General features: G+C 48.5%; 1 protein-coding gene across 1 annotated transcript in view; it reads left to right on the forward strand.

Moving 5' to 3' along the window:
- SIRT6 (sirtuin 6) overlaps positions 1–14,837 on the forward strand; it is a 15,282-nt gene extending 445 nt beyond the window's left edge. Inside the window, exons 2-8 of the mRNA XM_015824633.1 lie at positions 626–753; positions 6,032–6,214; positions 8,563–8,622; positions 10,264–10,359; positions 11,201–11,281; positions 12,718–12,841; positions 14,526–14,837. Of these exons, the coding sequence (XP_015680119.1) occupies positions 626–753; positions 6,032–6,214; positions 8,563–8,622; positions 10,264–10,359; positions 11,201–11,281; positions 12,718–12,841; positions 14,526–14,837 (984 nt within the window). The remainder of the gene's footprint in view (positions 1–625; positions 754–6,031; positions 6,215–8,562; positions 8,623–10,263; positions 10,360–11,200; positions 11,282–12,717; positions 12,842–14,525) is intronic.

The following is a 14,837-nucleotide window of genomic DNA, read 5'->3' on the forward strand; positions in this document are numbered from 1 at the left end:
GGGGGGGGGGCAGGAGCCTGAACCTGGGGAGGGGTTTGGAGGGAAACAGGCAGGGAAGGAGAAGGGGGAAACTGAGGCACCAGGGGGGAGGGGTGGGGCAGGAGCTTGAACCTGGGAGGGGTATGGAGGGAAACTGAGGCAACGAAGGAGAAGGGAGAAACTGAGGCACCAGGGGCTGCCCTGGGGGACAATGGAGGAGGCAGGGGAGGCCTTTGTTTGAGCTGAAGCCAGATGTGTTTAAGGACCGTGTCATTCACTTAACAACTGCAGTGATTCGGGGTAACAACTGTGGAAAGCAGATGGGCAAAGTTCACCTAACCGCTTGCGGTGATTCGCTTAATAACCACTTAACACCTGCCTTGCTTAGCAATGGAAATTTTGGGCTCCGTTGTGGTCGTAAGTCGAGGACTAATAATAATAAATTAACATAGCAGAAAGCAATTAGGGCGGCCTTTATCTTGGGGGGGGTACCTAGCAGTGGTCTCTCTCTCTCAGCAGGGCATTTACACTCCCGGCTGTCGGTACCCAGTGTGGGGGTTCACGCCTTGGGGTGCACCCCCTTGCTGCACCTCTGCAATGCAAAAAATCGACGCTGACTCTAATGCCTTCCATTTTTTTTGTTCAGATTTTTGATTCGCCGGACGAGTTGGAGAGGAAGATCCACCAGTTGGCTGACTTGATCCAGAATTCTTTCAGTGTGGTGTTTCACACCGGGGCGGGAATCAGCACAGCCTCAGGGATTCCGGATTTCAGGTAGGCTGAGGGAGGGAATGGGACAGCCGAGGCCAGAGAGGTCTGGAGGAGGTCAAACTTTAGCTCACTCTGAATTTTCAGTTGGAAGTTTTGGATTCCGTGGATTGGGAAGAACAGACTTTGAAAATAACCTGTTTGGTTTAGGAAGCCGTGCATTGAAATGAGGATAACGATTTCGGTTTGGAAGATTTTGGTTTCCTGTCTGAGCAGGGGGTTGGACTAGAAGACCTCCAAGGTCTCTTCCAACTCTGTTATTCTATTCTATTCTATATTCTGTTCTATTCCATTCCATATTTATGCTATTCCATATTTTATATTCTATATTCTGTTTATTCTATACTGTATTCTATTTTCTATTCTCTATTCTGTTCTATATTCTATATTGTATTCTATTTTCTATTCTCTATTCTATTTTCTATTTCTTATTGTATTCTATTCTCTATTCTATTCTATTCTATTCCTGCTCTATTCTATTCTATTTTCTATTCTATTCTATTTCTATTCCATATTCTATTCATTCCATTCCATATTCTATTCTATTCTATTCTATTTTCTGTTCTATTCCATTTCATATTTATTCTATTCCATATTTTATATTCTATATTCTATTTATTCTATACTGTATTCTATTTTCTATTCTGTTCTATATTCTATATTGTATTCTATTTTCTATTCTCTATTCTATTTTCTATTTCTTATTGTATTCTATTCTCTATTCTATTCTATTCCATATTCTATTCTATTTTCTATTTTATTCTATTCCATATTCTATTCTATTCTATTCTATTCCATATTCTATTCATTCCATTCCATATTCTATTCTATTCCATATTCTATTCTGTTCTGTTCTATTCTATTCTCTAAATATTAGCAATGCTTAATGTACAGATTATGAATTATGAAGCCTTGATGCTCACTCTCATTTTGGGAAATACAGGAGAAAGCCTGCAGGCTTATGGTTGAATATTCATCTAATATAGGAAGTCCTCATTTAGTGGCCATTTAGTTACAATGCCACTGGAAAAAAAGTGACATAGGACCGTTTTTCACACTGACAACATCCCTACGGTCACGTGATCAAAATGTAGAAGCTTGGTAACTGGTTCGTATTTATGACCACTGCAGTGTCCTGGGATCATGTGATCAGAATGGGACAACTTGGCACGGCCAACTTGGTGTGGGACAACTCGCTGCAGGACACTTCAACAATTCAATTTTAAGCATTTAAAATAATTTTTAAAATGTTTTGATTTTTGTCATTCACATTTTATTTTGTCCCTCCTTTGGCACCCTCTCTTTAATGAGTCTCTTCCACCATTTCTTTGATATTAGTGTAACTCGTATCTCATGGCGAGTTGGCAGCGTTGAGTTGACCACGGCGAGTTGGCCTGACCCCCTTTTGTGACCTTCAGATAAGCAAATCCATTGGGAGAAGCCAGATTCATTTAACTGCCATGTTACTAACTTAACAACTGCAGTGATCCCCTTAATAACGGTGTCAGGAAAGGTCATAAAATGGGGCAAAACTTACTTAACAACTGTCTCGCTTAGCAACGGAAATGTTGGGCTCAATTGTGGTCAAAAGAGGAGGACTACCTATACAGTTGTCAACATCCAGCTCGAGAATCCAAATAAAACTCCAGATTCATTTTGTTTACAAAAAACATACTGTTTATTCAATACACAGCTTGGTTACGTCGAAGCAAAACTAACTCTGGGGTTCCAACACCAATTCATAGACTTAAACAATCATTTTCCCAGCCAAACCCCCAACGTCTTACGTAATCCATATCAACAAGTTCACTTTGTTATGGGAACCGTCTGCTTCAAATCCACACCTGTTCTGGTGTCCTTGAAAAGGTTTCAGGCTCTCGTGGTCTTCAGTGGAATCGTAGAAGTTTCTTTTCTCCATCTAACCCACTTGAAAGTTACACCTCCCCCCCTTACTCTAAAGGCAAGTTGAAACGCAGAGGCATGTAGCTTCCAAACTTTCATCCTTGAGAACAGTGGCATAAGACATCTATCCTGGTTTAAGTTTGATTGCTACAATTAATCCAGGAAGTCGGCAGAATTAAAAGAACTGGTTGAAGGGGTGGTCTGTCCTTGAAATTATTTCCGTGACATTTTCACCTCAAGGCAAGCCATAGGTGACTCTAATGATTCCATCTTGGCACAATAGTTTTTCCTCTTTCTCCCACCCCCAGAGGGGGTCCTCAGCTGCCAGAAACCTTTCGCATCCAGCCGTTCCTACCAGGTTCAAAACTGGCAGTTCCTCATTGTACATATTTACTGTCGATTTATTTATTAAATTGATATCTTCCCCATTTCACTGCCACGTGACTCTGAGCCGCTTACAACACAATAAAAATGATGCTGCAAAACAGTAAGTGTAACATTAGAATTAAAAGACAATTAGTAGTAGTAGTAGTAGTAGTAGCAGTAGTAGTAGTAGTAATAAAAAGTTAGAAGGGATCTTGGAGATCATCTAGTCCAACCCCTATACCATTTCGGACAAATGGCTGTCCAGTCTCTTTTTAAAAACTTCCAGTGTTGGAGCATTCACCGCTTCTGGAGGCAGGTTGTTCCACTGGTTAATTGTTCTAACTGTCAGGAAGTTTCTCCTTAGTTCCAGGTTGCTTCTCTCCTTGATTAATAATAATAATAATAATAATAATAATAATAATAATAATAATAATAATAATAATAATAAAGTTGGAAGGGACCTTGGAGGTCATCTAGTCCAATCCCCTGCTCAGGCAGGAAACCCTAGACCATTTCGGACAAATGGCTGTCCAGTTTCTTCTTAAAAACCTCCAGTGTTGGAGCATTCACCGCTTCTGGAGGCAGGTGGTTCCACTGGTTAATTGTTCTCACTGTCAGGAAGTTTCTCCTTAGTTCTAGGTTGCTTCTCTCCTTGATTAGTTTCCATCCGTTGCTTCTCGTCCTGCCTTCAGGCGCTTTGGAGAATAGCTTGACTCCCTCTTCTTTGGGGCAGCCCCTGAGATACTGGAAGACTGCTATCATGTCCCCCCTGGTCCTTCTCTTTATTAAACTGGACATACCCAGTTCCAGCAACCGTTCCTTATATGTTTTAGCCTCCAGTCCCCTGATCATCTTTGTTGCTCTTTTCTGCACTCTTTCTAGAGTCTCAGCATCTTTTTTACATCGTGGTGACCAAAACTGGATGCAGGATTCCAAGTGTGGCCTTGCCAAGGCTTGTAAAGTGGTATTAATACTTCACGTGATCTTGATTCCATCCCTCTGTTCATGCAGCCCAGCACTGTGTTGGCCTTTTTGGCAGCTGCAGCACACGGCTGGCTCATATCTAAGTGATTGTCCACTAGGACTCCAAGGGCCCTCTCACAGTTACTACTATTGAGCAAGGTACCCCCTATACTATACCTGTGCATTTAGTTTTTCTTGCCTAAATGTAGAACCTTACTTTTTTCACCATTGAATTTCATTCACAATTAACTAAAATGGAGGGGGGAGTATACGATGGGGTGGAGGTGGGGGGTCTTCTATTTAATCCAGTAACCACCACCAGAATATCAGGGCCCTGGCTGGGCCCCAGGCCAAGCAGCAGAGCCAGGTTTTAAGGCCCTTTTGGGAGGCTCTCTTCCTGGATCCTGCCAGCCAGAATTCCTTGGATGATGGGGTCCTCAGCGTGCCCCTTTTGCTGGCATCAGAGTTGCCCAGACCCATGAGTCTAGAGAAAAGAAGGACGAGGGGTGTCATGGTAGCAGTCTTCCAGGGGCTGCCACAAAGAAGAGGAGATCAAATTATTCTCCAAAGCAGTGGTTCTCAACCTGTGGGTCGGGACCCCATTTGGGGTCGATCGACCATTTCACGGGGGTCGCCAAGCAAGGCTGTCCACCATTTTTTTTGTCCGCCATTTTTTTGTCCGCCATTTTTCCCCCATTTTCCGGCGGGTGCCTTACCTCCCTTGGGCTGGGCCAGCTGCTGGTCGGCCTGCTCCGTCTCTGCCGCTTGCCAGCTATGCCTCGGCCGGCGCAGGGGGCGGAACCACGCATGCGCGGCACTCCCGGGCAGGGAAAGTCCTCGACTTACGACCGGTTGGGTAGTCCTTGACTTATGACCGGTTGAGTCCTCGACTTACGACCGGTTTAGTCCTCGACTTACGACCGGTTTAGTCCTTGACTTACGACCGGTTGGGGTCGCGGCATTAAAAAGGTTGAGAACCACTGCTCCAAAGCAACCAAAGGCAGGACAAGAAGCAACAGATGAAAACTGTTCAAGGAGAGAAGCAACCCGGAACTAAGGAGAAACTTCCTGATAGTTAGAACAATTAACCAGTGGAACAACCTGCCTCCAGAAGCAGTGAATGCTTAAAGAGTGAATGCTTAAAGATTGAATGTTAAAACGACTAGGATATGTATAAACAAAAATTATTGATAAATGAAAGAAAGTTATTTTTTTTCTAATCGATATAGTAAGAATTGTATTAATTTAAACGCGAGACAGTGAATACCAAGGGGAAAAACGAGGAAATAATGAATGTAATAGTTTTGGGACCTGTACCAAAAATATTTGTACGTTATGGAATCATTGACCAACTCAGCTGCCACGTTTCTTTTCAAATATTTAAATGTGAAAATAGAAAATCAATAAACAAAATTCCAAAAAAATAAGGAGAAACTTCCTGATAGTGAGGCCAATTAACCAGTGGAACAGGTTGCCACCAGAAATCATGGGCGCTCCATCCCTGGAGGTTTTTAAGAAGAGATTGGACAGCCATTTGTCTGAAATGGTCTAGGGTTTCCTGCTTGAGCAGGGGGCTGGACTAGAAGACCTCCAAGGCCCCTTCCAGCTGATTGATTGACATGGTTCCTCAGGTAGCCTGGAGCCATGCCACCTCCACGTCCTCCTCCACCATCGACCACAATTGAGCTCAAGATATCTGTTGCTAAGCGAGACATTGGTTAAGTGGCTTTTGCCCCATTTTACGATTTTTCTTGCCACCGTTGTTAAATGAGTCCCCGCCGTTCTTAAGTGAGCCACACGGTTGTTAAGTGAATCTGGCTTCCCCGTTGACTTTGGTGATCGGAAGGTCGCAAAGTGGGAATGGGACCGTCCTAAGTACGAGCCGGTTGCCAAGCGTCTGAATTTGGATGCCGTGACCCTGGGGGGATGCCGCAGTGTGAAGTGCGAAGAGCAGAAGTCCCTTTTTTTGTCCAGCGCCGTCGTGACTCTGAACGGCGACGAAATGAACCGTTGTAAGTCGAGGACCCGACTGTGCTTGTCTCCCTTCCTGCAGGGGCCCGAATGGGGTGTGGACCATGGAGGAGCGGGGCCTGGTCCCCAGATTCGACACGACCTTTGAGAACGCGAGGCCATCGAAGACGCACATGGCCCTGCTGGAGCTGCACCGCGTGGGCATCCTGCACTTCCTGGTCAGCCAAAACATCGACGGGCTTCACGTGAGGTCCGGCTTCCCCAGGTAAGGCTCACCTGCTTGAAGCCTTGCGGCCGAGGAGGTCTCAAGCCAGGTCTTCTCCAAGCAATCGCCCTGGATTAGGGGTGGGGAACGATGGCTGGCTCAGGAATTCTGGGAGTCGAAGTCCACAAGTCGTAAAGGAGGGCATCGTTCCACCCCCTTGCCTTAGAGCAGGGATAGGCAACCTTGGCTCTTTTGTGACTCGTGGACTTCAACTCCCAGAATTCCTGAGCCAGAATGGCTCAGCTTGGAAACCTCTTTCTGTCCCCTCAGCATGGCTGGCTGAGGGATTCTGGGAGTTGAAGTCCACGAGTCATAAAAGAGCCAAGGTTGCCGACCCCTGATCTAGATGACAGACAGACAGACAGACAGACAGACAGACAGACAGACAGACAGACAGACAGACAGACAGACAGACAGACCGACCGACCTAGATCAGGGGTAGGCAACCTTGGCTCTTTTATGACTCGTGGACTTCAACTCCCAGAATTCCTGAGAAAGCCACGCTGAGGGAAAAGGGAGAGGTTTCCAAGCTGAGTCATGCTGGCTCAGGAATTCTGGGAGTTGAAGTCCACCAGTCATAAAAGAGCCAAGGTTGCCTACCCCTGACCTAGATCAATCCATCACGCTCAGGACCATCAAAGTGAATCTGAAGATCATTCCCAACTAGGGAACATCATCAGTGCTAGAAAGGGGGTGGGGCTTGTGGGGGGAGAAAGAGGAGGACAACTGTAGGGTCCTGGGTGCTCTCTGAGTTGGGTGGTTTCCTTGCAGACGTTTCATGACCCAACTAGGGAACATCATCAGTGCTGGAAGGGAATGTGGTTTGGGGGGGGCGAGGAGGAGGACCAGGACCGTGGGGTCCTTGGTGCTCTCCGAGAAGGCGAAGGAGAAAGAGTGTTGGAGAAGGAGAAAGAGAAAGTGTTGGAGGAGGAGGAGGGCAGCTGTGGGGTCCTGGGTGCTCTCTGAGCTCGGTGGTTTCCTTGCAGATGTTTCATGACCTAACTAGGGAACATCATCAGTATGTTTCTAAAAAAAAAAAAAAAAAAAAAAGGTGCCGGAACTCACACACATCATACAACCCGCCTTGCCTACCCTACAAGGTTCCATCCCAAAAAGGTGCCAGAACTCTGTTCTGGGCGTTTTATGAGAAAAAAAGCCCTGATAATAATAATGTTAGAAGGGACCTTGGAGGTCTTCTAGTCCAACCCCTATACCATCTCAGACTAGTGGTTGTCCAGTCCCTTCTTAAAAACATCTAGTGAAGAAGCACCCACAACTTCTGGTGACAAGCTGTTCCACTCGTTAATTGTTCTAACTGTGAGGAAGTTTCTCCTTAGTTCCAGGTTGCTTCTCTCCTTGATGAGTTTCCATCCGTTGCTTCTTGTCCTGCCTTCAGGCGCTTTGGAGAATAGCTTGACTCCCTCTTCTCTGGGGCAGCCCCTGAGATGCTGGAAGGCTGCTATCATGTCCCCCCTCGTCCTTCTCTTCATTAAACTAGACATACCCAATTCCAGCAACCGTTCCTTGTGTATTTTAGCCTCCAGTCCCCTGATCATCTTTGTTGCTCTTCTCTGCACTCTTTCTAGAGTCTCCACCTCTTTTCTACATCGTGGTGACCAAAACTGGATGCAGTATTCCAAGTGTGGCCTTACCAAGGCCTTGTAAAGTGGTATTAATACTTCACATAATTAGCTTTGGGAAGTCTTGGGGGAGGAGGGGGGAATGGGGTAGGTTTGTACTATAGATTTATATGTATATATATGTATGATTTTTTTAAGGAGGTGCCCGGTGATACCCCAACTGCACAGGCGGGATGGTTGAGTGAGAAAGGGAGGGAGGAAAGAGGGAGGAAGGAGGAGTGGTGGTAGGATGGGAGGAGGAAGGTGTAGGCAAGTGGAAGAGGGTGGTGCGGGAGGGGGGCACCGGACACGTCCGTGAATGTATTGATTAGTGTTGATTCTTTTTTGGTTGATATTGTGATAAAAGACTTATGCTTTTGTTTTTCAATGAAAAATAAATAAAAATTTATTTAAAAAAAAAAATACTTCACATAATCTTGATTCTCTCCCTCTGTTAATGCAGCCTAGCACTGTGTTGGCTTTTTTGGCAGCTGCAGCACACGGCTGGCTCCTATTGAAGTGATTGTGTGTCAGTGCTAGAAGGGAGTCAGTGAGGTTTGCTCTCTGTTTATTTACTAGTGGCTTGCTGGTTTGTCGTTGGGAGTGTCCTCGGTGGGTCCCCGATTAGGCTATTACACCCCTAGTCTATAAACCGAGAGCAACTTCCACAAAAAGTCTTAAAAGTTGCCCTGATCTCCACTGTCTATCAACCTTTCCTCATGTCTCCAGGGACAAGCTGGCAGAACTGCATGGGAACATGTTCGTAGAGGAATGCGTGAAATGTGGCAAGTAGGTTCCTTCCCACTTCCCCCCCCCCCTGCTGCTTTTATATGCCTGGGGAAAAAATGTGGCTTGTAATCACGGTGGGGTTTCTTTTAACCGGGGATGCTCAGCGTTCTTAAAGCGGAACGCCGTCCTGCAGAATTTCTGGAGCTGTGATTGGTGGCCTGGGGCTGGGTCTCTCTTAGCAAGGCCTCTTCCCCTGATGTTAGTCAAGAGCAGGATTTGGATCTTCACCACCCCAGCGAAAGCATCTCAGCAACCTATCCGGATGCTGACTCCCCATCGGTCAGTCGCTCGGCCCAAGAGGCAGGCAGCTGTTAAGCCATAGGTGGAAGCAGAAGAGGGTCCTGTGGTTGGGGGGCTGTTAATGCACTGCCATCCCTCCGCCCGAGATTTGGAGGGCGGGAGTGCTTCCTGTTTGGTCTAGTAGTTAAGATACCAGACTAGAAACTGGGACTGTGAGTTCTAGTCTGGTTTTAGTAAAGAAAGCTGGCTGGGTGACTCTGGGCTAATCACCAGGAGACGGGAAGTTCTAGTCCCACATTAGGCATGAAAGCCAGCTGGTTGACTTTGGGCCAGTCACCAGGAGACTGGGAGTTCTAGTCCTGGGTTAGGTGTGAAAGCTAGTTGGTTGACTTTGGGCCAGTCACCAGGAGACAGTGAGTTCTAGTCCTGGGTTAGGTATGAAAGCTAGTTGGTTGACTTTAGGCCAGTCACCAGGAGACGGTGAGTTCTAGTCCCGGGTTAGGCATGAAAGCCAGCTGGTTGACTCTGGGCCAGTCACCAGGAGACTGGGAGTTCTAGTCCTGGGTTAAGTATGAAATCTAGTTGGTTGACTTTAGGCCAGTCACCAGGAGACTGGGAGTTCTAGTCCTGGGTTAGGTATGAAAACCAGCTGGTTGACTTTGGGCCAGTCACCAGGAGACAGTGAGTTCTAGTCCCGGGTTAGGCATGAAAGCCAGCTGGTTGACTCTGGGCCAGTCACCAGGAGACTGGGAGTTCTAGTCCTGGGTTAGGTATGAAAGCTAGTTGGTTGACTTTGGGCCAGTCACCAGGAGACAGTGAGTTCTAGTCCCGGGTTAGGTATGAAAGCTAGTTGGTTGACTTTGGGCCAGTCACCAGGAGACAGTGAGTTCTAGTCCCGGGTTAGGCATGAAAACCAGCTGGTTGACTCTGGGCCAATCACCAGGAGACAGTGAGTTCTAGTCCTGGGTTAAGTATGAAATCTAGTTGGTTGACTTTAGGCCAGTCACCAGGAGACGGTGAGTTCTAGTCCCGGGTTAGGCATGAAAGCCAGCTGGTTGACTCTGGGCCAATCACCAGGAGACAGTGAGTTCTAGTCCTGGGTTAGGTATGAAAGCTAGTTGGTTGACTTTGGGCCAGTCACCAGGAGACTGGGAGTTCTAGTCCTGCCTTAGGCACTGAAAGCCAGCTGGTTGACTTTGGACCAGTCCCTCTGTCTCAACCCAACCCGCCTCACAGGGTTCTGGTAGTGGGGAAAACAGGACGGGGAAGCTGTGTTAGATACATTCAACACGTCGAGTTATTTGTAAAAATAATAAAGGTGGGATATAAATAAACATAAATCGATAAAGGCCTGGTTGTCCTTGCTGCAGCTGTGTCTTCTTTTTATTTATTTTTTTTAAGGCAGTACGTGAGGGACACCGTGGTGGGCACCATGGGGCTGAAGCCCACTGGCCGGCTCTGCGACGCCTCCAAGCACCGAGGGCTCCGATCCTGCAGGTGCCTGACACACACACACACACCCCGCGCGGGTGCCTTCCCTACTGGGATCTACTTCTGTCCCTCCCTCCCAGGATCAGATCCTCTCTTCTTCTTCTTTTTGTGAGCTGCTTGCTTTAAAAAGTTCTGCAGCCACCTCTGGACGCCTCTTTCTGTTTCAAAGCACTCAGCCCCTGCTCCTCTCCCAATTCCTGGGCACTGGAATTTGGAAGAGGGAGCTAGGAAGGGTGGGCTGGGGTCTTCATTCATGTCTGGAGGAAGAGGGAGGGGGGCTTGGGGCCCCTGGTGACAGAAATGGGAGGGAGGGAATGTATTATGCATTAAAAAAATGTATTAAAAATGCTTATTTAAAATGTATTAATGTTAAAACGTATTAATGTATAAAAAACTAGCTGTCCCCAGCCACGCGTTGCTGTGGCTCACTTGTGTTGCTTTTACGTCCAACAGATGGCGCTGTTTTTTTAAAAAACACGTTTTTACCTGTCACAGGTGTGACATCTATATAATAGTAGGTATATAAAAACACGCGCGTATTCGAATGCAACGTTGTGTCAAAATTTCAAAGCAATCGGTAAAGAACTGTTGGAGATTTAAGATTTTGAACAAACGAACATTTACATTTTTATTTATATAGATCAGTGTTTCTCAACCTTGACAATTTTAAGGCATGTGGACTTCAACTCCCAGAATTCCACAGCCAGCAATGCTGGCTGTGGAATTCTGGGAGTTGAAGTCCACATGCCTTAAAATTGTCAAGGTTGAGAAACACTGATATAGATGCTTATTCCTTCCCGTTCGCAGTCGGTTTTGAGCGGTGTGTGTTTTGTGTTTCTCCTTAAAGAGGCAAGTTAATGGACACCATCCTAGACTGGGAAGATTCCCTGCCGGACCGTGACCTGAATTGGGCCTCTGAAGCCAGCAGGTAATGATAATGATAATAAGGATAAAGTTGGAAGGGACCTTGGAGGTCATCCAGTCCAACCCCCTGCTCAGGCAGGAAACCCTATCCCATTTTGGACAAATGGCTGTCCAGTCTTTTCTTAAAAACCTCCAGTGTTGGAGCGTTTCCCTCCACAGGATTACCCGATCCAGCCCTCTCCCAAATCTCTTGATTCTGAATTTCCGCTGGATTGGGTCTTTCGGAATCTGTTCGGCCAGCGGGGTGTGGAAGCCGCGGCGAAGGCCGACGGGGTTCCTAAAACGAGTCGAAATGTTACTAATAGAAGAGAATATTAGTAGCTCAGGAGGGAACGGTGGGGGTTCTGGATGGTTTCCTGGCAGACGTTTCCTGGCCCAACTAGGTCACATCATCAGTGCCGCTAAAAAGCGGTAGGTTTTGTGGAGAGGAGGAGGGCGGCTGTGGGTTCTTTGGTGTTCACTGAGCTGGGTGGTTTTCTTGCAGACGTTTCATGACCCAGCTTGGTGACATCATCAGTGCTGGAAGGGAGTGGGGTTTGTGGTGGTGGAGGTGGAGGTGGAGGTGGAGGAGGAGGGCAGCTGTGGGTTCTTCGGTGTTCACTGAGCTTGGTGGTTTTCTTGCAGACGTTTCATGACCCAGCTAGGTCACATCATCAGTGCTGGAGGGAGTGGGGTTTGCTCTCTGTTTATATACAAGCTGTCAAGCAATAAACAATACACCAAGGAATTCCCAACTGAGACAGACAAGCTAACGGTAAACAGCAGGCTAATCAAGGAGCCCTCAAAACTCTCCCACCGACACGGACAAGGCAAGCCACTAGTGTATAAAAAGAGAACGACCCCCCCCCTCCCTTCTAGCACTGAAGATGTTACCTAGCTGGGTCATGCAACATCTGCAAGAAAACAAGCAAGTTCAGAGAGCACCAAGGATGACCTCAATCCTCTCCACAACTCCCCCCCCCCTTCTAGCACTGCTGATGTTACCTGGCTGGGTCACTAAACATCTGCAAGAAAACAACCAAGCTCAGAGAGCACCAAGGACCCTACAGTCTTCTTCCTCCTCCTCCTCCTCCTCCTCCTCCCAAACCCCCCTCCCTTCCACTGATGATGATATGTAGTTAGGTCATGAAACATCTGCAAGAAAACCACCAAGCTGAGAGAACACCAAGGACCCCACAGTCCTCCTCCTCCTCCTCCTCCTCCTCCTCCTCCTCCTCCTCCTCCTCCTCCCTTCCAGCACTGATGATGTTATCTGGCTGGGTCACCAAACATCTGCAAGAAAACCACCAGACTCAGAGCGCGCCAAGGACCCCGCAGCCGAGAGAGGGGTGGTGACAATTCCACGGCAGGCCAGGAGTTCCAGACACCCCCCCCCCAGCTTTCCACCCCAGTTTTCTCTTTGAAAAGGCTCTCCAGGGCTGATTGCTCGTCTGCCTGCAGGAGGGCGTCCTTATCCATCACCCTGGGGACCTCCCTGCAGATCAAGCCCAGCGGGGACCTTCCGCTGCTGACCAAGAAGAAGGGCGGGAAGCTGGTGATCGTCAACCTGCAGCCCACAAAGCACGTGAGTCTGCGCCAAGGACCCCCCCTCCCTCCCTCGATGGGACAGCTGACCCTCAAATGCTTTGCTTTCGGGTCCTCTGGGGCAGCCCCCCCTCCCCTCGGTTGGGAAAAGGGCAGCCGATAACCAGCCAGCCAGGATCTTCTTCTCTTGGGCTACCAGAGGACCTGGCTAGTTGGAGGAGGAGGAGGAAGGAAAGTTTTTGGCTATCGGCCGTCAGGCGCAAGAAACCAGGAGCCAGAACAGAGTTCAAAAGTACTAAAGAGTTTATTTCGTGCTACGTACCGTGTTTCCCTGAAAGCAAGACCTACCCTGAAAATAAGCCCTAGCTTGATTTGGGGGGGGGGGGCGGTAATTCAGGGGTCAGCAACCTTAAAACACTCAAAGAGCCACTTGGACCCATTTCCCACAGAAAAGAAAACACGGGGAGCCGCAAAATTCGCGCACATGCGCACACGCAGGAGGGGGACTTGATTGAAGAGTTTAATTAAAAAGAAATAGAGGCTGCTGTGCATGAGTGCTCTCTGTGTCTCCCTCTCTCTCCCTCCCCCTTCTCTCTCTCCCTCTCTTTGATCTTCTGCTCATCTGGCAAGCTGGCTTCACGCTGTTCTCCGACAAGCTGACACACATTCTTATTGGGCTGGCTCTCCCCTGCCCTTGGTCTGCCAGTCCTCTTCCCCCACTAAGTAAGTAAAAGTGTGTGTGTGTGTGTGTGTGTGTGAGAGAGAGAGAGAGAGAGAGAGAGAGAGAGAGCAAAAGAGCTGCTTTTTACTTTCTGCTGCTTCCTGCAGAGACTCAGCAAAGGCAGGAGCCCTGCCCAATAAGCTTGTCAGCTTGTCAGAGAACAGCGTGAGGCCACTCTCTTTTTTACAGACACAGAGAGAGAGAGAGAGAGAGAGAAGGGAAGTACAAGTGTCTCTCTCTCTCTCTCTCTCTCTCTCTGCAAATGGCGGAGGAGACTGGGAGCCGCAGGAGAAGGCTCAAAGAGCCGCATGCGGCTCCGGAGCTGCGGGTTGCCGACCCGTGGCCTAATATAAGCCCTACCCCAAAAATAAGCCCTAGTTTGGGGGCGAGGCACAAGCCTAAAAATCAAGCTAGGGCAGGGGCTGGGGGGGGGTGGAGCTGTCCTACGCGCCCTTACTTACCGTTGCAGCCAGGCCTCTCCTCGCCAGCCTACTTCTGCGGCATCCCCAGGTCTGCATTTCGCAGTCAGGCCTCTGCAGCTGAAAACCGAGCTATGGATTCAAATGCAGGCCGGAACTCAATTTTCCGCGGCAGAACGAAGCTGCTCCTTCGGCCGCAGAAGAAGTGGGCCAGCTTGGTGGGGCTGTTGTTGCCGGAGGTGAGTGGAAAAGACACCCGCCTCCCCGAAAATAAAAATGGGGGCCTCTTTTGGAGGCAAAAAATAAAATAAGACCGGGTCTTATTTTGGGGGGAAACACGGTATACACAAGAATCTGATCTACTCGCAGTGCAAGCAAATTGGCCCTAGATAAGAGTCAGCAGAATTCACAGGGGCGCTTTTGTGAGAGCGCAGCAACTCCAGACAGATGACGCATTTGACCCCACTCTCGGCTCTCCTCGGGCTTCAATGTTCTTCCGCCTCTTCGAAGCGTCTTTTATGTACTTGTTGAATTCACACGCCTTCTGTGTCACCTCTTTGCCCCCTCTTTTTCTGCCCCCCCAGGACAGGCACGCGGACCTGCGCATCCACGGCTACGTGGACGAGGTGATGACGAAGCTGATGAAACTCCTCGGGCTGGAGATCCCCGAGTGGGCTGGGCCGCTGGTGGTGGAGCGTGCAGAACAGCGAGAGGCCAAGCCGCTCTCCCAAACCGGCGCAGACTTGCCCTTCCTGAGCAAGGGAGAGCCGGCTCCCTGCTGGAACGGTGGCCGGGAGGGCCTGGGACACACGGCGGTCCTGAAGCAGGAATCCCGCCTGCTGGACGGCGGCTCCGTCCCGGCCAAGCAGCCGAAGCTGGAGCCGTTGCCCACTTGA

The sequence above is a fragment of the Protobothrops mucrosquamatus genome, unplaced genomic scaffold (assembly GCF_001527695.2).
Source record: "Protobothrops mucrosquamatus isolate PMUCROS unplaced genomic scaffold, P.Mucros_1.0 scaffold2299, whole genome shotgun sequence".
NCBI classification, from domain to species: Eukaryota; Metazoa; Chordata; class Lepidosauria; order Squamata; family Viperidae; genus Protobothrops; species Protobothrops mucrosquamatus.